The sequence below is a fragment of the Bubalus kerabau genome, chromosome 22 (assembly GCF_029407905.1).
Source record: "Bubalus kerabau isolate K-KA32 ecotype Philippines breed swamp buffalo chromosome 22, PCC_UOA_SB_1v2, whole genome shotgun sequence".
Lineage (NCBI taxonomy): Eukaryota > Metazoa > Chordata > Mammalia > Artiodactyla > Bovidae > Bubalus > Bubalus kerabau.
The window spans coordinates 26,335,212-26,362,260 of NC_073645.1; the positions used below are offsets into that span (position 1 = coordinate 26,335,212).

Consider the following 27,049-nt stretch of genomic DNA (forward strand, 5'->3'; position numbering starts at 1 on the left):
ACAGCTTTTACTATCATACGGCACTGCAGTAAGGCATAAAACTTGAAGAAATGCTATCCAAATAAATACAGACGTTAAACAAAAGAAATAAGACTATTAATGTGCTTTAAGAACAGGAATCTAGTATTCTCACACTAAAGGAACATGAACATGCAATTTACTAAATTTGGAATTTTGTAAATAGCAAACTCTTAATGGTTTTGCGATTTAACTTGTAATTCAAAGCAGCATTACCTCATCTGTCACTGGTTGCCGTTCTGCAAAGTGTGAAACTATTTGAGTCAACTAGTTCTTGAAGTCACATAACAGAATTCTTCTTCAAATCCCTAGTATAATTTTTGTGTGTGTGACTTTAACCTTACTTCAAAAAGACCGTTTTAGTCGGAACCAGGCCCCTCCACAGTATGTCTCTTCTGAGACAGTGCTGGAGAAAACACCTCTGTGTCTAATTTAACTTGTCATTGGATATCACTGTTGCTCCACATGAATCCATTTGGAATAGAATTTCTCTGGCACTGGTGAACTTTATCCCTAGCTCCTCCTCCTGCCCAGGAGTCACAATTTCCTGGCCAAAGGCCCAACAAGAGTTGCTGCAACAAAAAATGAGACTAAGGATACAAGCAAAAAATCTCAGGCATGTTTTGGCTATGGGTTTGTGTAATTATATACTCAAAGTTTGTTACAGTTACAAGTGCCTGTTGGAGAGTGCAAATTTAGATTATCAACCAAATGATGTATGTTGAGTGTCTGTTAATTAACAGAAAAATGCTATAAGGTCAATTTTTGTTGAAAACCTAATTTGTATCTCTTTCCCCAAACTAGTCTCTATTTCCGCCAGGTCACTCTCATTTTCCCCTTAAGTCTAAAACCTAGTTATTAAAATCTTTTGATTCTTTCCTCTCCCTCAAATCCACAACATCTCACTTGCCTTCATTTAAATTTTCAAATGTCTCTAATCCAGATCTTCCATTCCATTCAAACTGCTAACAACCTGTCTAGGTCCCTCATTAACTCTCCAGCAATCATCTCTCAATGGCTCTGCCTGCACACTAATGCCAAATTAACTGCTTTGAAGTAGTGCTACTCAAAAGTGGGGTCCACAGTCCAATGCAGATTTGTGAAGTGCTGTTACTGATTTAAGAAACTGCAAGTATTTAGAAACTTTTATAACAATTTGACAGAAAAGTTTTGTTTGTTGAACATAATAACAAAAAAGATATACTTTCATTTTATGTCTCTTCATTTTTCAAGTAATTCATTTTTATTCTAAGTATCAATTTCTAACAGAAGAGAAGCCTTTTACAAGAAAATGGTTCTCCAACATAGATGATAAGCACTGTCCTAAGGCCCAGCTCTAATCATGTTGCTCTCCCTCTTAATAACCTTTAGACATTCCTCACTACCTACTACCAAATACATTACAATTTTTTAAAAAATCTTAGAGGAGTTCAACGCTTTCATTATCTTTCCAAAATCAGTTTTATCTCACGTTGCTCCACATCACACACCTTTAGCTCTAGTAATTAAAATGAACTACTTGTTATTTCCTAAAAGTTCTATAAAGCTTTGTTTATACTGTGCTCCATACATGAAACGTCCTTCCTAGTTATCTCTACCTTATTTTTCAAGACCCAGAAATTTCTTTAAGAAACTCTTCCGGCCATGTCAGAGAATTTCTGTAACAATGATGCCCTTGGGTCTCAGACTATTTTTTTAAATTAAAGATATTGTCACCCTGCTTATTTAACTTCTATGCAGAGTACATCATGAGAAATGCTGGGCTGGATGAAGCACAAGCTGGAATCAAGACTGCCAGGAGAAATATCAGTAACCTCAGATATGCAGATGATACCACCCTTATGGCAGAAAGTGAAGAGGAACTAAAAAGCCTCTTGATGAAAGTGAAAGTGGAGAGTGAAAAAGTTGGCTTAAAGCTCAACATTCAGAAAATGAAGATCATGGCATCCGGTCCCATCACTTCATGGCAAATAGATGGGGAAACAGTGGAAACAGTGGCAGACTTTATTTTTGGGGGCTCCAAAATCACTGCAGATGGTGACTGCAGCCATGAAATGAAAAGACGCTTACTCCTTGGAAGGAAAGTTATGACCAACCTAGATAGCATATTCAAAAGCAGAGACATTACTTTGCTAACAAAGGTCTGTCTAGTCAGGGCTATGGTTTTTCCAGTGGTTATGTATGGATGTGAGACTTGGACTGTGAAGAAAGCTGAGCGCTGAAGAATTGATGCTTTTGAACTGCGGTGTTGGAGAAGACTCTTGAGAGTTCCCTGGACTGCAAGGAGATCCAACCAGTCCATTCTAAAGGAGATCAGCCCTGGGATTTCTTTGGAGGGAATGATGCTAAAGCTGAAACTCCAGTACTTTGGCCACCTCATACGAAGAGTTGACTCACTGGAAAAGACTCTGATGCTGGGAAGGATTGGGGGCAGAAGGAGAAGGGGACAACAGAGGATGAGATGGTTGGATGGCATCACCGACTCGATGGACGTGAGTTTGAGTGAACTCCGGGCATTGGTGATGGACAGGGAGGCCTGGCGTGCTGCAACTCATGGGGTCGCAAAGAGTCAGACACGACTGAGAGATTGAATTGAACTGAACTGAAAGGTATTTCACCAGCAACTAAAGTTCTATAATGTGATACATGTGAGCAGTTCTGGCACTTATGTATATTTTATCATATACATAAACTAAGTGTTTAATTCCCTTATTCTTTACTGGATTATAATCTTGGAGACAAGGATTTATTGCCTTCCCAACGATAGCATAGGGCCTAGTAACGACTAGACACAATATTCAACTGAATTAAAAATTAAACTAAAAAAAATTTAAACTAAAAACTTAATAGCAATTAGTGACTGCCAGAGCTGTGGAGAAGAAGGAATGGGCAATTTGCTTTGGGGGATAAAAAAAATATTCTGAAATTAGTGCTGTTGTTTACATACCTCTCGAGAGTATACTTAAAACCACTGAACTGTACTCTTTAAAGGGTGAAATGAATGGTATGTGAACTAGATCTCAATAATGCTGTTATTTAAAAAACATAATGACAACACCTTAGTCTGCCTTTATGCTCCCATTCTTCAGTAAAAGAGTGGGGCTGCTGCTGCTAAGTTGCATCAGTTGTGTCCAACTCTGTGTGACCCCATAGAGGGCTGCCCACCAGGCTCCCCCGTCCCTGGGATTCTCCAGGCAAGAACACTGGAGTGGGTTGCCATTTCCTTCTCCAATGCATGAAAGTGAAAAGTGAAAGTGAAGTTGCTCAGCTGTGTCCGACTCTTTGCGACCCCGTGGACTACAGCCTACCAGGCTCTTCCGTCCATGGGATTTTCCAGGCAAGAGTGCTAGCGATCTTAAAAAAAAATTCTAATTTATGAAAATGGATCCTTAAAAACTGAAAGTTTAAATACCTCAAATATACAGACACAACAAGAAATTGTGGACTAGATTATAAAAGTAAAGTCACTGAAGCATCAGTTTTTTCATAAATTTCCAGCCAACAGTTTCTTACTAATTTGTCTGAATATCTTCTCTGAGGAACATCCTCAGGAAGGATACATTATCAGATTATGCCATGAGAACAGCACCCTGTGCTTCAAAAGTCTGAATAAGCATGCTATCATTCCTAAAATAATACATGAATTATCATAATTTTTCTTATTCAAATACTCAATATAGAAAAGTCCCAGTGAAGAGAACGTGGAGGGAACAAAATTAAAGATGGTTAAAATTGAAGATGCATCAACTGTAGAACTCACCCATATTACATGCCTTAAAAGAGGGCCAGGAGGGGTGCCCAAGAAAAGTCAGAGTCTTGTAAAGCTAGGATTATCAAAGGACTATATCCATAGTACAAGGAAAAAGGAGAACTAAATCTGCAATATAGAAGAAACACACAAGGACATTTGTGCATCGTGACCCTGACACCAAGTCCAAGAAACAGGAAAAAACTCCCCCTGAAGAGACACATGTACCCCAATGTTCATCGCAGCACTGTTTATAATAGCCAGGACATGGAAGCAACCTAGATGTCCATCAACAGATGAATGGATAAGAAAGCTGTGGTACATATACACAATGGAGTATTACTCAGCCATTAAAAAGAATACATTTGAATCAGTTCTAATGAGGTGGATGAAACTGGAGCCTATTATACAGAGTGAAGTAAGCCAGAAAGAAAAACACCAATACAGTATACTAACACATATATATGGAATTTAGAAAGATGGTAACAATAACCCTGTGTACGAGACAGCAAAAGAGACACTGATGTATAGAACAGTCTTATGGACTCTGTGAGAGAGGGAGAGGGTGGGAAGATTTGGGAGAATGGCATTGAAACATGTAAAATATCATGTATGAAACGAGTTGCCAGTCCAGGTTCGATGCACGATACTGGATGCTTGGGGCTGGTGCACTGGGACGACCCAGAGGGATGGAATGGGGAGGGAGGAGGGAGGAGGGTTCAGGATGGGGAGCACATGTATACCTGTGGTGGATTCATTTTGATATTTGGCAAAACTAATACAATTATGTAAAGTTTAAAAATAAAATAAAATTAAATTAAAAAAAAACTGTAAAAAAAAATTTAATTAATTAAAAAAAAAAAAAAAAACCTCCCCCTGAGAATTCGAACAATAAATCTGGTAGGTTTGTGGTTTAAATTTACCCTACTAGCATGGTTAATGTTGCCCCTACATGACTGACAGAAATGAAATTCTCTCTAGAAGAACTCAACTTAATTCTAAGTTGAATTAAGTGGTATATTACTAGATGTAGCCCAAATTCAGAGATGTCTAAATGTGAAAAAAATGTATATCTTAAAAAGTGATAAACAAAGACTAATAAGAGTAGTGATTATGCTATCTTTCCCCAAAGATTTCAAAACATACTTTAAGGAGAAGCTCTTTAAAAGACATTAAAATTCCCTTCACTTTCAACCTCAAATGAAGAAACTGCAGTAATGAGAGCAGAATGGTAGGGAATAAGAAAGAGGACTAACGAAGAATACATAAATTAAGGGAGAAACCGGGAACAATGGCAATACTTCTGAAAATTACTGTTCAAAAATCTCAGTCTAATTAAAAACACGTTTTTTCCAATCTTTTTTCCTACTTTCCCCTAAATTATTTTCTTTTTCTCCCCAATTTTTAAAAGTAAAAACCAATGTATAGAAGATAATTTATAAAATACAACAAAATATTAAGGTTGAATTCTGTGGAATAAAAATTAGAGAAGAAAATATTTACCCATGTTATCATTAGGCCAAATTAACAAGTGTGCTGTTTGTGCCCATAATGGAAAACAGAGGTCAAAATCTAGAACTTAAAATAAAAGCAAATGACAAAACTGATTTTGGCTTCTCACCTAAAAGACAGCAGGCTCTGGTAATAAAAGGCATTCTGAACAGCTCCAGAAGACGAGGGATCGATCGTTACAATGAAAGAAGAATGTATTTTTTTCCCCCTTGCATTACACATCCTAGAGTACCTATATTTTTCCAAATATATTCCTTTGACTATGCTAAACAATAATAATTTTATTTATAAGATTTTAAATAAGCAAGTTGAGTTTCTCAAGTCTCATTCCCCCTCCAACTTCATTGAGGTATAATTTACTTCAAGTGAAATTCACCCATTTTAAGTGTGAAGATTGGTGAGTTTTGGCAATTGTATACACCCATGTAACAACTACCACAATCAACCCAAAATGTTCCTTCATGTCCTTTTGCAATACTCTCCCCAACCCATGGACACAAAACACCACTGATTATGCTGTTTTCCACTAGTTTTCATATAGATGGAATCAAACACCATGTAGTCTATGTCTGGTTATTTTTCTTAACACAATAGTTCTGAGACTCATTCATGTTATTACATGTATCAAAAATTAGTTCCTTTATTCCCAAGTAGTATTCCATTGTATGGATATACCACAATTTTTTTACCTATTCAATTACTGGATATTTTGAGTTGTTCCCAGTTTTTGGCTATCATAAATAATGATGCTATGAACACTCACACACAAATCTGTATGGACATAATGCTTTCATTTCTCTTGGAGTAAATACCCAGAAGTGGAAATATTAGTCTATTTAATAAGTGTATGTTTAACTTTAAAAGACACTGCCAAAATGTTTTTATTTTGCATTCTCACCAACAATGCATGAGAGTTCCATTTGCTCCATGTTGTCAGTGTTTAGTCATTCTAGTCGGTCTGCAGTGATACACTACTGTGGTTTTAATTTGTATTTCCCTAATGGCACTAGTCTATGCCCCAACCAGTAATGCTGAAGAAGCTGAAGTTGAAGGGTTCTATGAAGACCTACAAGACCTTTTAGAACTAACACCCAAAAAAGATGTCCTTTTCATTATAGGGGACTGGAATGCAAAAGTAGGAAGTCAAGAAACACCTGGAGTAACAGGCAAATCTGGCCTTGGAATACGGAATGAAGCAGGGCAAAGACTGATAGAGTTTTGCCAAGAAAATGCACTGTTCATAACAAACACCCTCTTCCAACAACACAAGAGAAGACTCTATACATGGACATCACCAGATGGTCAACACCGAAATCAGATTGATTATATTCTTTGCAGCCAAAGATGGAGAAGCTCTATACAGTCAGCAAAAACAAGACCAGGAGCTGACTGTGGCTCAGACCATGAACTCCTTATTGCCAAATTCAGACTGAAATTGAAGAAAGTAGGGAAAACCACTAGACCATTCAGGTATGACCTAAATCAAATACCTATGATTATACAGTGGAAGTGAGAAATAGATTTAAGGGCCTAGATTTGATAGACAGAGTGCCTGATGAACTATGGAATGAGGTTCGTGACAGTGTACAGGAGACGGGATCAAGACCATCCCCATGGAAAAGAAATGCAAAAAAGAAAAATGGCTGTCTGGGGAGGCCTTACAAATAGCTGTGAAAAGAAGAGAAGTGAAAAGCAAAGGAGAAAAGGAAAGATATAAGCATCTGAACGCAGAGTTCCAAAGAACAGCAAGAAGAGATAAGAAAGCCTTCTTCAGCGATCAATGCAAAGAAATAGAGGAAAACAACAGAATGGGAAAGACTAGAGATCTCTTCAAGAAAATCAGAGATACCAAAGGAACATTTCATGCAAAGATGGGCTCGATAAAGGACAGAAATGGTATGGACCTAACAGAAGCAGAAGATATTAAGAAGAGGTAGCAAGAATACACAGAAGAACTGTACAAAAAAGATCCTCACGACCCAGATGATCACAAAGGTGTGATCACTTATCTAGAGCCAGACATCCTGGAATGTGAAGTCAAGTGGGCCTTAGGAAGCATCACTACGAACAAAGCTAGTGGAGGTGATGGAATTCCAGTTGAGCTATTTCAAATCCTGAAAGATGATGCTGTGAAAGTGCTGCACTCAATATGCCAGCAAATTTGGAAAACTCAGCAGTGGCCACAGGACTGGAAAAGGTCAGTTTTCATTCCAATCCCAAAGAAAGGCAATGCCAAAGAACGCTCAAACTACCGCACAATTGCACTCATCTCACACGCTAGTAAAGTCATGCTCAAAATTCTCCAAGCCAGGCTTCAGCAATATGTGAACCGTGAACTTCCTGATGTTGAAGCTGGTTTTAGAAAAGGCAGAGGAACCAGAGATCAAATTGCCAACATCTGGTGGATCATGGAAAAAGCAAGAGAGTTCCAGAAAAGCATCTATTTCTGCTTTATTGACTATGCCAAAGCCTTTGACTGTGTGGATCACAATAAACTGTGGAAAACTCTGAAAGAGATGGGAATACCAGACCACCTGATCTGTCTCTTGAGAAATTTGTATGCAGGTCAGGAAGCAACAGTTAGAACTGGACATGGAACAACAGACTGGTTCCAAATAGGAAAAGGAGTACGTCAAGGCTGTATATTGTCACCCTGTTTATTTAACTTATATGCAGAGTACATCATGAGAAACGCTGGACTGGAAGAAACACAAGCTGGAATCAAGACTGCCGAGAGAAATATCAATAGCCTCAGATATGCAGATGACACCACCCTTGTGGCAGAAAGTGAAGAGGAACTAAAAAGCCTCTTGATGAAAGTGAAAGTGGAGAGTGAAAAAGTTGGCTTAAAGCTCAACATTCAGAAAACGAAGATCATGGCATCTGGTCCCATCACTTCATGACAAACAGATGGGGAAACAGTGTCAGACTTTATTTTTCTGGGCTCCAAAATCACTGCAGATGGTGACTGCAGCCATGAAATTAAAAGACGCTTACTCCTAGGAAGGAAAGTTATGACCAACCTAGATAGCATATTCAAAAGCAGAGACATTCCTTTGCCAACAAAGGTCCGTCTAGTCAAGGCTATGGTTTTTCCTGTGGTCATGTATGGATGTGAGAGCTGGACTGTGAAGAAGGCTGAGCACCGAAGAATTGATGCTTTTGAACTGTGGTGTTGGAGAAGTCTCTTGAGAGTCCCTTGGACTGCAAGGAGAACCAACCAGTCCGTTCTAAAGGAGATCAGCCCTGGGATTTCTTTGGAAGGAATGATGCTAAAGCTGAAACTCCAGTACTTCGGCCACCTCATAAGCGAAGAGTTGACTCATTGGAAAAGACTCTGATGCTGGGAGGGATTGGGGGCAAGAGGAGAAGGGGATGACAGAGGATGAGATGGCTGGATGGCATCACTGACTCGATGGACACGAGTCTGAGTGAACTCAGGGAGTTGGTGATGGACAGGGAGGCCTGGTGTGCTGCGATTCATGGGGTCGAAAAGAGTCGGACACGACTGAGCGACTGATCTGATCTGAATGGTGCTAGTGGTAAAGAAACTGCCTGACAATTCAGGAGACAAGAGATACAGATTCAATCCCTAGGTCAGGAAGATCCCCTGGAGGATGGCATAGCAACTGACTCCAGTATTCCTGCCTGGAGAAGCCCATGGATAGAGAAGCCTAGCAGGCTACAGTCCATACGGTGGCAAAGAGTCAGACACAACTGAAGCGACTGAGCACGCAATGACTAATGATGCAGAGCATCTTTTCAAATGTTTACTGGCCATGTCTTTTTGTGTGAAGAATCATTTACAAACTGGGTTATTTGTCTGTGTTGTAAGAATTCTTCAGGTATTTTGGATGTAAGTTCTTTATCAGATATATATGTATTGAGAATATTTTCTCCCAGTCTATGGCTTACCTTTTTATTTTCTTAATGTTGTCTTTTTAAAAGCAGAGGATTTTTTTTTTTTTTTGGTTTTGATGAAGCCCAATTTATCAATTTTATCTTCCATGTTTTTTTTTTATGTATTTAAAGAGAAATCTTTACCTAATTCAGTCACAATCATTTTCACCTACATTCTGCTTTAAACTTTTATATTTAAGTCTATGATCATTTCTGTGTTTTTTTAATATATATACGATTGAGGCAAAGGTTGAGGTTCACTTTTTTTCTTTATGAATGTTTAGTTGTTTCAGCACATCTGTTACATAGACTAACCACTGACTTACCATGGCGTCATTTCTGAAAATCAACTGCCTGTATGTGTGGGTCTACAAACTTCCTATTAGGTTTCATGATCTCTCTATATATCTATCCTTACACTGATAACATACTGTCTCGATTACTATAGGTTTACATAAGGCTCAAGTATAATTTTTGATGATTTAACTCTACTAACAATCCTTTTTTATTACTTACTTGGGAAATATTTCATAGATATAAAAATAATCACATATACCAACATTCTGAGTATAAGAATCATTTCATCCCAAAGTAGAAACTTTATCCATTTATTTCTAAAGATAGCAAAGGAGAATAAAAGCTAACTGATTTCATTTATAGTCTCCATGCAATTCAAATGCACTTGTTCATTACCTATTCAGAAAGTACAAGAATTGCCTCATGGATCCCTAGAAATAACCTAAAGAATACTCCAGGCTTTATAGTGTCCTCTGACTTACACAGATCTTTTTTTAAACCAATTCTAATATATGTTTTACCTCCTCCCTCTATATGGGGGGCGGGGGGAGGTACTAATTACTTCCCAAGAACTTTGACTGCATCTAGAAATATGGTTCTTCTTAGATCTATAAACCAGCTTTATAAATAACCACTGTACAAGCCTGACAAATATTACCAGCATCCATGATAATACGTATCATAAAAATTGTTTAATAAAAGCTGCAAGCTTAGAGCTAGAGCTAGAAGGAAAGAAAACATACAAACCTGAAGAGGCAGTCCTCTCATAATTTTCACAGTTAAAGAAACCTCAAAATTCCAGTGATGTCATGAGAGGTCTAAAAATAATGCAGAATTATTTATACCCATGGCTGCTCTTTTTAACTAATAATGAGGCTTTATAAAATAGCAGTAAAATGGGCCAATTTTATTTTGCTCATAATCAATACATGACCAGATTAAAATAAATTATAAACACAAGACTCTGAAACTACTTCAAAATTTCTACTAGAAAAAAATTAAGAACTTCAAAAAAATCAAAATTTAAATTGCACTGTATTTTTAAAGAGTTGGTTTTTTTTTTTTTTTTTTTTTTTTTGAGGGAATCTGTGTCCTATTTGATCAAAGGGGATGTTTCTCCGGAATTAACCAGGTCAAGTTATGCTTGAAGGTTAGAAATGAGACTGTTAACAGGATGTAGCTATTAACTTGCATGTCACCTATGATAGAATACCAATAATAATTCAAATTCTGAAACATAAGAGAAAAAACTATAAAGACAATAAAAAAAACCCTACAGAACTATTTTATATCGCAAAATAAAGAGGAACGGGGCATTCCACTTGAAATTATTTTTGTCTACAAGTGACCAGAAAGAAACAAAATCACAGGTTGCTTTTCAATCTTTCACACCATTTTCTAAAGGTACAAATTATTTTCAAATGCACTTGAATTTTTAAATTTCACTCATTTCTATGTAAAACTCTTTGGTAAGACACTACAGTTTGCTTCCAATCTTCATAAACACTTTCTACTGAAAAACAAATGAGAGTTTACCACAAGGTAAACGGTGCTTATCTCTCACTGAATTTCTATGACGATTATCCACCCTCAATGCGGTCTTTCCAAATAGCAACTGTAACTTTACAGCAGATTACATGTGAAACACTAGCAATGTAAACTTTCGGCTGAATTTCTTTCAATCTCTCCCCCATCTCCACTCAGACTGGTAGCACTGCTTATTAATCTTCCAATTTACTTGGATGACTAGAACATCTCTTCGCTGAGAAAAATGAGGGGAAAGGAATAATAAACTCACTTACCCTTCCTTAGACATTCTCAAAGATCTACTTCCTCTGGAAGAGAATACAGGATCAACAAACAAGCTTCACTGATCTCTTGAGAACTGTAGCTCATTTGTTAAAGCACAGAGAACTCAGGCCCTGAGAGGCCCAACAAATTCGGGCAAGATGCCGAACCCTAAGCAGGCAATATCTCAGAGACCAATATCCTCAGCTTTAAATACTTAAAAACCAAAGAATAATAAGAAAAAATTGAAGAGCAGGAAAAATAACTGATGGTCTGAACTGTGTAAGACTGGCCAGTGTAGGAAGGAGACTATCCAAATGGCAAGTTCCCGTAGGAGACAGGAATCGTTACTGGCAAACACTCAGAAAAAGCAAATTTACCCCCTAATGAGGCCCGCCAACAGTACGCAAACAATGTGAGTTTCACAGAATGGAGAGGCCCTAGTCAGTTCAAATCATTTAGTTTACTCTCGGAGGAAAAAAAAAAAAAACCATAACACACAGAAGTATGTTTTAATTATCAGTTTAGTTATTTCCTCCCTTAGAAAATGAACAATGCAAACTACAAGAAAAATAATAATTTATGTGCCGATCATTTTACAGGAGTAACCTAAAGTATTTCCACACTGTGGTCTCTTTTCTGATCATTAACTACTTTTAAGGAAAACATCTGTGTTCACAAATATTTTACTCATATGCCTGAAAATATCAGCCCATGTGAAAAGAAATTTACAGATCTTTGGCACGTGGAGGATACACCCAGAACATTCTAAAGGTTAATTCCAAATCTCAGAGCAAGTTGCAGTTTGAAAGAAAAACATTTGCAACATTCCTGCCTCCTGACCAATATAATGCATAGGGATTATGCAACAGGGGAAGAAATAGACAAGTGTGCTAAAGTCTAAGACCATTGATAAGGCAAATAAATCCTCCTACTGATGGTTTGATTTAAAAATAAAATATACATACCTTAGAGAAACACTAGTTGGATTTAAATTTTTAAAAACTTTATCTTTAAACAGTATTGAACTATCTTACCATAAAGATTTCTGTTACTATAAAATGTTTAAATAGTCACCAAGTAACTAAAATCACTACCAAATACTACAAATTCAAACTAAAATTATTTTCAGTTTATTTAGAAAAGCAGTATGGTGAAAGAGGACGAGCACCAGAGCAACTAGGTTTAAATTCAGCTTTCTGGCTGAATAAGTTAATTAACCTAAGCCTGAGATTTTTCATCTAAAGAAGACAGATAACATCTGTCTGTCATTTGTAAGCACTCAAAGAACTATTGGAACTTGGGGGGTAACAGGGAAAACATTATCTTACCAAAATATCTCTTGGGAGATACACTGTAAAAATCCAATTCTCAAATTATACATGAATATGAAGGACTTTCACTATCCTCAAACCAAATTCCATAAATACAAGAATACAAACTGAATATGGAAAAATGATCTAATCCCTAAGAGTGCCAACTTCCCATGGCTTCCCTGGATTTCCAGCTTGTGGCGTCACAGCTCAGTGTGGTGGAAATAAATGTAATTACTATTTTAAGACTTTCTACTTGTAAAGAGAAAGGAAAACAAAAATCTCACTTGAACAGAAGGTAAACACACTTATACGAGTTTCCCGTGCAAAAGAAACTGCACTGACCAGCTATTTCAAACTCAGTTCATATATTTAAGAAATGTTTACTAAATGTCTATCTGCCAGTACCTAGTACCAGTAATACAAAGACAAACATGATAGCTCTTGATTTTAAGGAGTCTCCAGTGGAGGAGGGCCATCAAAAACACTAAACAGTTGCATGTAATTGTAGTATTAGACAAATGCACAACAGAGAGGTGCAGCTCTCTGTCTTACTGAAAGACAAGATGCCCAAATTGTTGTTGTTAAACTGACACTATGCTAAGCACTTTTACAGTTATTATCTCATTTAATCTCAAATAACTCTATGAGGTAGAAATGATTCATATTTCATAGATGACAGAACAAAGTTTACAGCAGTTAAATACTGTGATTCGAAAGAAATTAAAATGAAATAATCCAAAATACTAACCCAAGGTCCAGGTTCCTAACCACCACACTAAAAAGGATTAGCAAGTGTTAATCAGATTAAGAGGAAAAGAGGGGTGGAGAACATTCCAACAGAAGAGAAATTATGAATGAAAAGCTGAGTGACACAGATACTATGGTGTGTGGAAAAAAAATTAGATGCAATCCAGCATTGACAGAATACAAGCATTTAAGGAAGGGAGCTGCTCAAGATGAAAGTGGAAAGCAAAAGATTCAGTCCCCACAGGGTCTTAAATGCTATGTTAACGGGCTTAGGATTTATCTTATAGCATTCTTGATATGATGCCACTCAAGGTCTTAAGCTGGGTGATAAACATGGTTTACAAAACAGATCTGAAGATGACAAGGCTAAAAACAGGCAGACATAAGCGGGATTATGGTTACTTTTGCAATGCAGGACAGTGATGACCAGAGCCTGGACTAGCACCATCAGGAATGAAAAGAACAAGCCAGAATCTAGAAAGATTAGGAGGTTGTGTTAAAATGCACTGAAAGAGGACTAGAAGAATGCTCTCCAAACTGACAGTGTTTACCTATGACAAAGAGGAGTGGGAGTGAAAATGTAAATGAAGGGGAACTTTCATACTTTACTGTATATATTTCTGAATTCCTGAATATTGCACAATAAGAATTTAATTATGTATTACCTAAATAATTTCAAGCACTTTTTAAAAATAATTACAAGATTAAAATTTGTGATTGATAACTGTATTACTCTCTATTTCTTGGATTTATGGTAGTCACGCACACAGATGGTTTGAATTCCTAATAGAATAGTAACAATTACAATTATTTTTAAAAAGCTTTGAAAAGGGAAGTGGTTGGAAACAGAGATAGGAATGTGCTTCAGATCGTTTTGATTCTTAAACCGAAATTCATTAAGATTTAAATGTTTGAGGGACTTTCCAGGTGGTACAGTGGATAAGAATCCACCTGCCAATGCAGGGGACATGGCTTTGCTCCCTGGTCCAGGAAGATTCCACATGCTGTGGAGCAATTAAGCCTGTGTGCCACAACTCCTGAGCCCATGCTCCTCAACAAGAGAAGCCACCATAACAAGGAGCCCACGCACTGCAACCACAGAAAGCCCCTTGCACAGCAACAAAGATGCAGCACAACCAAAAATAAAATTATTTTTTAAAAACCTAAGAAAGGGACTTCTTTTATAAAACAATATTTAAATGCTTAATATATAACTGGAAATCATAAAAAGAAAGTTAACAGTATATTTGAAAAAAGATTCCAAAATGAAATGCTGAAGAAACTAAAAATTAATTAAAATAAAAAATGTAATGAGCAGATTCAGGTCTGACCCAACCAAAAACAGAATTAGTGAACTGGAAGGTAGGTCAGGAAAAACATTCCAGAATGTAACACAGAGACAAAAAAGGATGAAAAATACAAAAGAATGGACATAGAACTGCCATCAGATCAGATCAGTCGCTCAGTTGTGTCCGACTCTTTGCGACCCCATGAATCGCAGCACGCCAGGCCTCCCTGTCCATCACCAACTCCCGGAGTTCACTGAGACTCACATCCATCGAGTCAGCGATGCCATCCAGCCATCTCATCCTCTGTCGTCCCCTTCTCCTCCTGCCCCCAATCCCTCCCAGCATCAGAGTCTTTTCCAGTGAGTCAACTCTTCGCATGAGGTGGCCAAAATACTGGAGTTTCAGCTTTAGCACCATTCCTTCCAAAGAAATCCCAGGGCTGATCTCCTTCAGAATGGACTGGTTGGATCTCCTTGTAGTCCAAGGGACTCTCAAGAGTCTTCTCCAACACCACAGTTCAAAAGCATCAATTCTTCAGTGCTCAGCCACAGTCCAACTCTCATACGACCCAGCAATCGCACTGCTGGGCATACACACTGAGGAAACCAGAAGGGAAAGAGACACGTGTACCCCAATGTTCATCACAGCACTGTTTATAATAAGCAGGACATGGAAGCAACCTAGATGTCCATCAACAGATGAATGGATAAGAAAGCTGTGGTACATATACACAATGGAGTATTACTCAGCCATTAAAAAGAATACATTTGAATCAGTTCTAATGAGGTGGATGAAACTGGAGCCTATTATACACAGTGAAGTAAGCCAGAAAGAAAAACACCAATACAGTATACTAACACATATATATGGAATTTAGAAAGATGATAACGACAACCCTGTATACGAGACAGCAAAAGAGACACAGATGTACAGAACAGTCTTTTGGACTCTGTGGGAGAGGGAGGGGGGGATGATTTGGGAGAATGGCATTAAAACATGTATAATATCATATAAGAAACAAATCACCAGTCCAGGTTCGATGCAGGATACAGGAGGCTTGGGGCTGGTGCACTGGGATGACCTGGAGGGATGGTATGGGGAGGGAGAGGGGTTCAGGATGGGAACACGCGTACACCCGTGGCGGATGCATGTTGATGTATGGCAAAACCAATACAATATTGTAAAGTAAAAAAATAATATTAAAAAAATTAAAAAAAGAGAAAGTTTCACAGAAACTTGACATTTCAAGAGTATGAAAAACATCTATTTGGGATTAATGCAGTTGTTAAACAAATGAGGAAAAAAGACTGTTCATAAATGCATTTTTACTCAGCCTTTGCTTCAAAGTGTTAAGACTATTCTTTGACTTTTAAACGACTTATAAGTCAAATTGATTTATGAAACTTAAAAACAGATCTATAAATCTTACAAATACAGCTTAGGAGAGGAAAAGTCTGTAACTGAACTCTCAATCACATGAATAAATCCATAATCAAAAGAAAAAAGAAAGGATATGAGAAGGGAGGAAAACAGTGCCAAAGTCTAACATACACTTATCAGAGTTCTTTCTCCAAAGAGAACAGAGCAAGGACAACCCATGAAAAGATGACAGCTGAAAATTTATAAACCCTAAAGGCACACATAGAATTAAGAACTCCAATGACTCTCAAGCACGATAAATAAAAAGAAATCCAAAGTTTATTACCTACCAATTTGGGAGGAACATTAGTGGGAGTGACATTTTTGACAGTATTTTTGCATAGTTTTGATTTTTGAAACCATGTTACTATTATATATAATATAGTTGACCCTTGAACAAGGAGAGGGTTGGGGCACCAAACCCCACACAATTGAAAATCCACATATAACTCTGCAGTCAACCCTCTATTTCCTTGGTTCTGAAAACCAGGAATAGAAAGGAATCTCAAACTAAGATCAGAAAGGAACAGCCTCAAACTGATAAAGGGCAGCTGTGAAACACCTACAGCTACCATCATACTTAATCATTAAAGACTGCAACCTTTTTTCCTAATTTAACAACTGGAAGAGTATTGGAAACAGAACTCTTTTTCAGCAAACAGAACTAAGACAACTGGATATTCACGTGCAAAAGAAGGAATTTAAACCCTCACCTTGTACCATATACAAAGTTAACTCAAAATGTATATAAAACCTAAACGTAAAATTATATAACTCTCAGAAGAAAATACAGGCATAAATCTTTGTCCATAGATTAGCAATGATTTCTTAAACATGAAAACAAAAGCATGAGAAACAGAAACCATATACAGATTGAACTTCATCAGTAAAAACATTTGTCCTTCAAACGACACTACCAAGAAAGTGAAAAGACAACTCACGGCATGAGAAAAAATATCTGAAGATCATATATCAGACAAAGGTTTAGTACCTAGAAAAATGAAGAACTTATACAAGTCAACAATAAAAAGACAAACTCAGTTAAGAAATGGGCAAAGGATCTGAAGAGATATTTCCTGAAAGAAGTTATATAAATGGTCAATAAGAACAGAAAAGATGCTTAACGCTATTAATCATAAGGAAAATGCAAATCAAAACCATGATACTACCACATGAACACTAGGATGGATACAGTAATTTTTAAAAACCCACTGACAATAATAAGTGTTATTTTGAGAATGTAGAGAAATTGGAAGCCATATACATTGCTGAAGGGAACGTAAAAAGATGCATTTGCATGGCAAAAGTCTGGTTATTCTTCAATAAATTAAATCAAAAGTTACTATATGACTCAGCAAATTCCACTGCTATATATACAACCCCAACACTGAAAACATATCCACACAAGATGTACACACGAATGTTTGCAGTAGCATTATTCATACCAGCCAAATGTAGAAACAATCGAAGTATTAAGCAACAGATGAATATATAAACAAAATGTGGCATATTCATACAATGCAATATTATTCAGCCATTAAAGGAATTAAGTATTGACTCATGCTAAGCAATGGCAACCCACTCTAGTACTCTCGCCTGGAAAATCCCATGGACGGAGGAGCCTGGTGGGCTGCAGTCTATGGGGTCACACAGAGTCGGACAGGACTGAAGCGATTTAGCAGCAGCAGCATGCTAAAGAATGGATGAATCCTGAAAACATCACGTGAAAAAGATAGAAAAAAAGCCACATATTTTATGATTCCATTTATATGAAATGTCCAGAATAGGCAATTCTATAGAGACAAAGTAGGTAAGAGACTGACAGGGACTGGGGAGAGAAGAGAATGAGGAGTAACTACTAACATGTGTAGACGTTCTTGTGAGGGTGATGAAGATGTTCTGCAATTAGACAATGGAGATGTTTACACAACTCCCAATATACTAATATACTGAATTGTATATTACTATTTTATGTTCTATGAATTAATCTCAATACATCTTTTTTTTTAATCTGTATTAAGACAAATCAATAAGAAAAAGAGACAACTCAATTAGCAAATGACTGGAAGAGTCAAGTCACAAGACAGTATCCAAATGGCTAGTTAATATATGAAAAAGGTGCTCAACCTAATAATTCACCAGAAAAACACAAGTTAAAACCAAACTGATATGTCACTACATAACCAATAAAATTACTTTTAAATTAGACATACTATTCAAGAGATTGATATTAAAGTGCTGGTTACACTGCTTTCACACATTGCAGGTAAAACTGTAAATCAGAGTCACCACTTGGGAAATCGATTTCTCCTCTGTACTAAAGCTAAATGTATGCTTTAAGCGTTGGCCCAGAATACTACTCCTTGCTATTCTTTTATTTTTTCAAAATTTAAATACAGCAAAATCAAACTTTTGGGGTGTGCCATGTCTATGAATTTTAATGCATTTATAGATTGGTATAATAACCATCACAATATGGAATCAAAATGGTTCTATCACCCCCCCAAAACTCTCCTGCTTTCCTCCTGTAGTCACACTACTCCCCCTCTGACAACTTCAAGAATCCACTTATCAGTTCTCCATCACTAAGTGTGCTCAGTTACTTCACTTGTATCCGACTCTTTGCAACCCCACGGACTGTAGCCCGCCAGGCTCCTCCGTCCATGGGATTCGCCACGCAAGAACACTGGAGTGGGTTGCCGTGCCTTCCTCAAGAAGATCTTCCTGACCCAGGGATTGAACCTGTGTCTCCTGCATTGCAGGCAGATTCTTTACCACTGAGCCACTGAGAAGCCCGTCCATCACTATAGTTTGGTCCTTGAAAGTACCATATAAACAGAATCATACAGTATGAAACTTCTTTAGACCAGCTTCTTTGACCCAGGACTGTCTTTGAGGGTTAAGGTGCTGTGTCTTATCAATAGTGTGGTTCCTTCTTCCTGAGTTATATTTCATTATGTGGATATATTGCATTTTATTTAGGCATTCACTCACTAAAGGATATTTGGGTTGTCTCATGTTTGAGGCAAAACCAGTCAATCCTAAGGGAAATCAACCCTTAATATTCACTGAACGGACTGATGCTGAGGCTCCATTACTTTGGCTGCCTGATGCGAAGAGCTGACTCACTGGGAGAGGCCCTGATGCTGGGAAGATCGAAGGAAAAAGAAACGGGCGACAGAGGATGAAATGGTTAGATAGCATCGCCGACTCAATGGACATGAGTTTGAGCAAATTCTAGGAGACAGTGAAGGACAGGGAAGCCTGGCATGCTGCAGTCCATGGGGCTGCAAAGAGTTAGACATGACTTAGTGATGGAGTAACAACAGACTAATATACTCTACACATTATTCATGCACAGTTTTTTTGTGTGAGCATAAAGTCTTCATTTATCTAGTACAAATATCTAGGAGTAAGATCTCTGGGTCATTAATTAAGTGTCTCTAACTTTATAAGAAACTACCAAACTGTTCTGCAGAGTAGCTGGAGCATTTTGCCTTTCTACCAACAATGAAACAGAATTCTGAATGCTCCACATTCTTATCAACATTTGGTACTGCCAGCATTTTTTATTTTAGCCATTGTAATAGGTATAAACAATGTGGTTTTAATTGGCACTCCCTATCCCCAAAAGCACATTCCTAACATGGCTGGTGATGTTATGTATTTCCTTTTATGCCATCCACATGTCCTCTGCGGTGACGTGTCAGTCTTTTGCCCATTTCTTCATTGAGCTGTTCTTATATTGTTGAATTTTAAAAGTTCTTCATATATTCTGAATACAAGTCCTTAATCAGATGTGTGATTTACAAATACTTTCTAAGTTGGTAGCTAAAAACTGAAAAAAGTGGAAAGCTCCAAATGAATAAACAAATCGTGGTATAATGATACAACGGAATGCCAGATAGTAATAAAAAAGAACAAATTACTGATACACACAAAAACATGGCAGACATTATGCTGAATAAAAGAAGCCATATCCAAAAGAATCCTTGAGGGAGTTCCCTGGTAGCTCGTGGTTGGGGTTCTGGCTTTCACTGCTGGGCAATCCCTGATCAGGGAACTGGGATACTGCAAGCCGCATGGCACGACCAAATATTAATTTACAAATATATTGGTTTGGCCAAAAAGTTCATTCAAGTTTTCTTGTAAGATGTTACAGAAAACATTGTAAGATGTTACAGAAAACATATGTATAAACTACACACACACACACACACACACACACACACACACACAAAAGAATCCTTGAAGGTGAAATAGACTATCTCTAAATATGAATAACATTTCCTCAGCCAAAGTTTCTTACTATAGGGTTTCATTAAATCAAAGATTTGTTATCTTTTGTTCTTTCTCTTCCTTGCCACTGCCACGACCACCACTACTTTTCTTTTTTTAATTTTACTTTTTGTTTGGGGAAAAAGCACAGAGGGAATGGTGGCAGAGAAATTCAGAATGTTTTAGATCTAGCATCTTCTTTTGAACAATAAAGTTTAGAGAACCTATATTCCATAAAGTAGCATCACTGCACGTTTTAAAGAGAACTTGTATCTACAACACACAATACCCATGATACAAGAAGTTATGTCACTGAGAGAATTTTATAAATTAAACTTGTTATGTTGAGATAACTATAGATTCACATGTAATAGTAAGAAATAATAGAGATTCCTATACTCTTCATCCCCAATGGGAACATCTTGCATAAATATAATACAATATCACAACCAGGAAACTGACACTGATGCAGTTCACCAGCCTTATTCAAATTTCATCAGTTTTACATGCACTCATTTGTGTCTGTGTAGATTCATGTAATCACCACTAGAGTCAAGATACAAAACAGTTCCATCACAAGGATTCCTTGTGCCATTTCCTACAGCTACACCCACCTCCCTCCACCCAAGCCAATCCCTAACACCTGGCAACCACTACTCTGTCCCCAGTCTCCATTATTTTACCATTTCAGGCATGCTATGGAGCCATACAGTAAGTAACTCTGTGAGCTTTATTAACTCAGCATGGTTTTCTTGAGCTGCATTAAAGTTGTGTGCATCAATAGTTCACTCCTTGTTACTGCTGAATAGTATTCCATCACTCAAATGTTTCAAAATCTTACCAATCCCTGAGTTCTCATTTGTCATTCCTTAGGAATATGAAACACTAACCAAAGCATTAGAATGATATAACAAAAAAATTAATATAGTTCTGATGCTCTACCCCATTCTTCTTATTCTGACAGTACATCTGTACATTATTTAAGGATGGCTTCTTGGCATTTCTGAGGAACTATATTTCTATAATATGGCTACTGAAATTTTAACAATTTATCCATTTGAATATTAGAAACTATGCTAAAATGGCAGGTTAACTCAAAATGATACAAAATGGTAAGTAATGATAGATAAGTGTCTCTAACTTTATAAGAAACTACCAAACTGTTCTGCAGAGTAGCTGGAGCATTTTGCCTTTCTACCAACAATGAAACAGAGTTCTAAATACTCCACATTCTTATCAACATTTGGTATTGCCAGTATTTTTTTATTTTAGCCACTGCAATATGTATATACAATGTGGTTTTAATTGGCATTCCATATTCCCTAAAAGCACATTCCTAACATGGTTGGTAATGAGACAAAATGGTATCATTTTGATAATACAAAAAGCTGAATGACATTCATGGCTATCTGTAGGTAATTGAGGAAAAAATTAAACTTTACTTACCTGTAGTCCTTGTCTGCATAAAATCTGATACTTGTCTTTAATCTGAGGTTAAAACATCATTAACATCTCTAATTCTATTAATGTGCTAAGCACTAGGTACTAAAAATTAAATTCCTTTTATTCCTTAGACATATACAATAAACTTATGTTGACTGAAAAATAAACTATTATTCAACAGATCTAAGTAAATACTGATATAAAGGCCAAAATTTCAATTAAAAAATAATTTCAGACAACTATACAAAGAACTTTAAAGACAAAGTGACTACAATGTCTTTCAAGAATAAGACAAAAGTTTGGATAACCAAAAATTCACAAGCTCAGTTACTTATCTAATTTCAGTTAGACAAGATAAAAACAACCGATGAATTCACAAACTATGTTCATGAAGAGCAAATTCACTTACAAAAATTCATTTGTACTGTAATCATTGAAACTGTAAAAGGATAAAACCAAATACCTGACTTCAGCATCCTGGGTACTGTCAACAGGAAGAGCAAATGAAAGTTCTAATAGTTTCATTCCTGGATTTGGTGGACACAAACTGTGATCGGTACTCATTATTATCAAATTCTAGATATCCAACAGGGTACTATTCAAAAGGTAATTGTTTAACCTGCCTCCTTCAAGCCACAATAAGATCTGAACAGCTCAGCCTGTCTTCTGACCATATACAGAAACATATTCCAATGAAGGGTTTGGCCTGATGATTAACCCCAGCATAGACAACTCAACAATCATAATAAGGAAATGGAAGAAGAACACGTCATACATTCTAAAGGCCAGTTTCTTAATAATGACACATGAACATCATTTCCATATTGAAATTTAGAAGACTAATATTAAGCAAGGAAAAAAAGTTGGGAGTTAGGTATTTATTTACTTAATTAAAAATATTTAGCTTCTTCCAAAAGGGAATTCTGAAGCATCACATACAATGTACAATTATGATAAATGATCATCATAGCTTGCCTGTTTTAACCAATGATAAATTACCAACTCCAATAAATGTCTTTAATATAAAGCCCTGAAATAGAATACTGTATAAATTGACAGCTAAAAAACTAAATTTCTTTTCAATGCTTTCTATTTAAAAATTTTAATTAACAAAAGCAAATACCTGCAAGAGTTCAAAAACTTAATTCTCTATATTAAAAGGAAATTCTGGAATATGCTACAACATAGATGAATCTTGTTGACATCATGCTAAGTGAAATAAGCCAGTCACAAAAGACAAACACTGGATGATTCTATTTACAAGAGGTACTTAGGGTGGTCAAAACCATCAAGACAGAAAGATAATGGTGACTGGTTGCCAAGGGCTGGAGTGAGGGGAGACTGGAAAGTTACTGCTCAATAGTTACAGGTTTTAATTTTACAAAAGAGTGGTGGGGATGGACAGTGGTGATGACTACCTAACAATGTGTATATACTTAATACCACTGAACTGTATACTTAAAAACAGTTAAGATGACAAACTTTAGGTCATGTATACTTTAACTAAGGGCTTCCCTGGTAGCTCAGAGGTTAAAGCGTCTACCTGCAATGTGGGAGACCAAGGTTCGATCCCTGGGTTGGGAAGATCCCCTGGAGAAGGAAATGGCAACCCACTCCAGTACTCTTGCCTGGAAAATCCCATGGATGGAGGAGCCTGGTAGGCTACAGTCCATGGGGTCGCAAACAGTTGGACACAACTGAGTGACTTCACTTTCACACTTTACTAAAACAGAAAAAAGGGGAAAAAAGTTTTAAATGATCTAAAAATTCAGGATGCTTTTTCTAATCTTCCCATTACTCTACTATATGAAGTACATAGGGTGTCAGAGCCTGTCTAAAATCTTCCAGGAGGTTATCATCCCAAATGAGTCAGAAGTGCTCTCAGGCTGTGATATATTAAATACAATTAGGATGCTTGATGTTTCCTAGATGACCTCTCTTCACTACCTATTCTAAGCCCTTGTTTTCAGTGATGTTACATCATTACCAAATGTATACTTTATGAATATAAAGACACACAAAAAACTGAATAAAAAGTACAAAACACCTCTCTCTAGATTTTATTTCTTCCAAATGCATAGAAAGTGAAAGTGAAGTCACTCAGTCGTGTCCGACTCTTTGCAACCGAATGGTCTGTAGCCTACCAGGCTCCTCAGTCCATGGGATGTTCCAGGCAAGAATACTGGAGTGGGTTGCCATTTCCTTCTCCAGGGGATCTTCCCGACCCAGGGATGGAACCCAGGTCTCCCGCATTGCAGGCAGATGCTTTACCCTCTGAGCCACCAGGGAAGCCCATATCCAAATGCATATGTTATGCCTTTTATTTTTACACACACACATAAACAGTCTGTTTCACAGTTTAATTCCCACATACACCAAGCAACATGTCTCATTGCTGCAGAGGATCACTGGTACCCACTGACCAATTTTGAGTCTTCCTATCTTGATGAGAATTCAGTTCAGTTCAGTCACTCAGTCATGTCCAACTCTTTGTGACCCCATGAACCGCAGCATGCCAGGCCTGCTTGTCCATCACCAACTCCTGGAGTCCACCCAAACCCATGTCCATCGAGGCGGTGATGCCATCCAACCATCTCATCCTCTGTCGTCCCCTTCTCCTCCTGCCCTCAGTCTTTCCCAGCATCAGGGTCTCTTCCAATGAGTCAGCTCTTCGCATCAGGTGGCCAAACTACTGGAGTTTCAGCTTCAGCATCAGTCCCTCCAATGAACACCCAGGACTGATCTCCTTTAGGATGGACTGGTTAGATCTCCTTGCAGTCCAAGGGACTCTCAAGAGTCTTCTCCAACACCAATTAATAGAGTCAAATCAATTTGTTATGAAACACTTTATTTCCTTCATATAAACACATTCATCAGAGAATTTCCATGAAGATGAAATCAGGACCTGATGGGCCAGTGACTGGGAGTTTAGTCAGTAAATGCTCAGCTTGTTTTCACTTGTAGATCAGTTAACCAAAGACTCACATGCAGTGTGTATCGTAAGCTCCCAAGTAGGCAATTATTAACTAGCATTAGTAAATTTAAAGCAACAAACATTTACTGAGCATAAAATTTTTATAGAAGAAGCATTAAAGATCTTTAATCTCATCATTTTACAGCTAAAGAAACCACCACCCAGAGAGGCTAACTGGACTCCCCAGGATCACAACAAAATCTGAACTCAGCTCTTCCAACTCTGACTCCACCTGTTTTAACCCTTTTCCATTGTTTAGAACTAATTTCAGAGACAGCATTATAAGCTTGTATTTTGTCATCTTCACTATGTTTCTAGGTTCAGTGCATCATAAACAAACAATATATATGATTTCTAGACACTTACATTTTTAAAGTAGATTAGTTGTATGCATTTCTTTTTGACCTTGGTTATTAAAATTATGTATACATATTCAATATAAATGTTTTGGTTCCTTGAAGTATACTACCAGTATAAATATGGCTTATTTTTCTTTCTGATAGATTTGCACAAGTGATCAAAACAGAAAACTTATGGGGGTCTAAAATAAGTTATTCTGTCTACAGTGGGATGGACTGAAGATTACACCTTGCCAAGACAGATTTGTTGTCAGCTCATGGAGAAGGAAATGGCAACCCACTCCAGTGTTCTTGCCTGGAGAATCCCAGGGACGGGGGAGCCTGGTGGGCTTCCGTCTGTGGGGTCGCACAGAGTCGGACACGACTGAAGCGACTTAGCAGCAGCAGCATGTGTTTAATTTATGTCATATTGAGCTCCAGGACTATGTGAAATATAAATATGCATTAAATGAAACTGATAAGAAAGGACAGTTTACATTGCATGAAGCTGTTCAACAAACTCTGAATGATCATTAAAACCCCTTTGTCTAAACCAAATCAAGAATGTAGAAGTAACTGGTGTTCTCAACGAACATAACAAGCAAACAGAAAAAGCAGAATGAAAGATTTGGAATTTGGAAAAGGCAGTCAGTACCCATGTTTTAAACTTAAGAATACAAAAATCAGCACATTTTGTGAGGTTCAAGGTTCATCCTTGGCATCCTTCTAGGAATGTGACACTAGTTGGCAGGAAGGTGTGGTTTCACCTGAAGTGATAAAAATTTGTGTGTATCATAAATTAAATGATTCAAATATACAGTTTTTTGCTTTGGGAATTCAGTTTTTAATTTTTCATCTTTTACTCTCTTTGTTCTATAGTACAAATAGTACTCATAATATTTGTTCCTACTTTTTTTTCATAATGTAAACAACAAATTGGAAAAAAAAATGCTACCTAATGACCTACTATCAGAAAAATATCACCAAGCTACTTAAAAACCAACTACTGATATGATAATTAACTTTCAAAATACTCAATATTCAGTATCAATCTTCTTCAAAATATTAATGCTTACTGAACCACTGAAATGTTACCTAATCTGGATTAGCTTTCCGACACAGGAAAGAATGGAATCAGAATAATTCTTTTGTCTGCTTTACAAAAACTTATCTGTAGAAACTAATTTAACCATCTCAGAACAGATGAGTAATTACGCTGTCACAGATTTCCTGGAGTTCCTATGCAATTTTTTAGCACTACCAGTAAAGCAGCATTTCTACTAATTCCTGGCTTTCCCAAGACGGAAGCAGAGATGGTTCTAGTGCAGCCCAGATGTTTCTATCCTGTAAGTATAAACTTCTAATTTCTGTCTAAAACCAAATGATTCCTAATTACAATACCTACTTCCAAGTATCTCAGCTACTTAGGGTTCAGGTAGCCATTAAAATTTAGAAACAGCCATTTAACTGAATCTATTAAAAGTGGCAAATAAATTGAGAATACTTTACACTTTAAACTTTTAAAGGAAAAATGATTTAAAGGAAATTTTAAAGTCTTAATATAAGAAAATGCTGTTAATATCCAGAATTATTTACATTCAAGTCTAACACAGTAATCAGTAGGTACAATTCCAAAACTCTATTTAAAAATTATAATCAGTTTCTGGTAAATGATAATTAAGAATTGTATTATCAATAACTAAGGCACAATCTTTTAGCAGCTGAAGACTTTCTGCTCGAGGACTTTTATTAGTAGATATAAGAAGATATAAGTAGATATAAGAAGCAGTAAAGAAAATTTTATTTTAAAGCAGCAACAGCAATGTGGTTAAAACTCTGGCAATTAGAAGTCTGGACTTTGGACTGAGTTTGAACCATGAACTAGCTATGTGATCTAAGGTAAATTACCTAACCACTCTGCACACTAATTTCATAATCTGTAAAATGAAGATATTATATGCCCACTGTATACAGCTGTTTTG

General features: G+C 37.0%; 1 protein-coding gene across 7 annotated transcripts in view; it reads right to left on the reverse strand.

Moving 5' to 3' along the window:
• The window catches only part of NT5C2 (5'-nucleotidase, cytosolic II), a 150,714-nt gene that overhangs the window by 49,121 nt on the left and 74,544 nt on the right, over window positions 1-27,049 (reverse strand). Inside the window, exon 1 of one of the 7 annotated variants that reach the window (XM_055560840.1) lies at window positions 11,278-12,124. The exons of 5 other annotated variants lie outside the window; for them this stretch is intronic. In XM_055560840.1, the coding sequence (XP_055416815.1) occupies window positions 11,278-11,291 (14 nt within the window). In that variant the 5' untranslated portion in view covers window positions 11,292-12,124. Of the gene's footprint in view, window positions 1-234; window positions 801-11,277; window positions 12,125-27,049 lie in introns of those variants that run through there. One more of the 7 variants, XM_055560841.1, reaches the window with a different exon arrangement.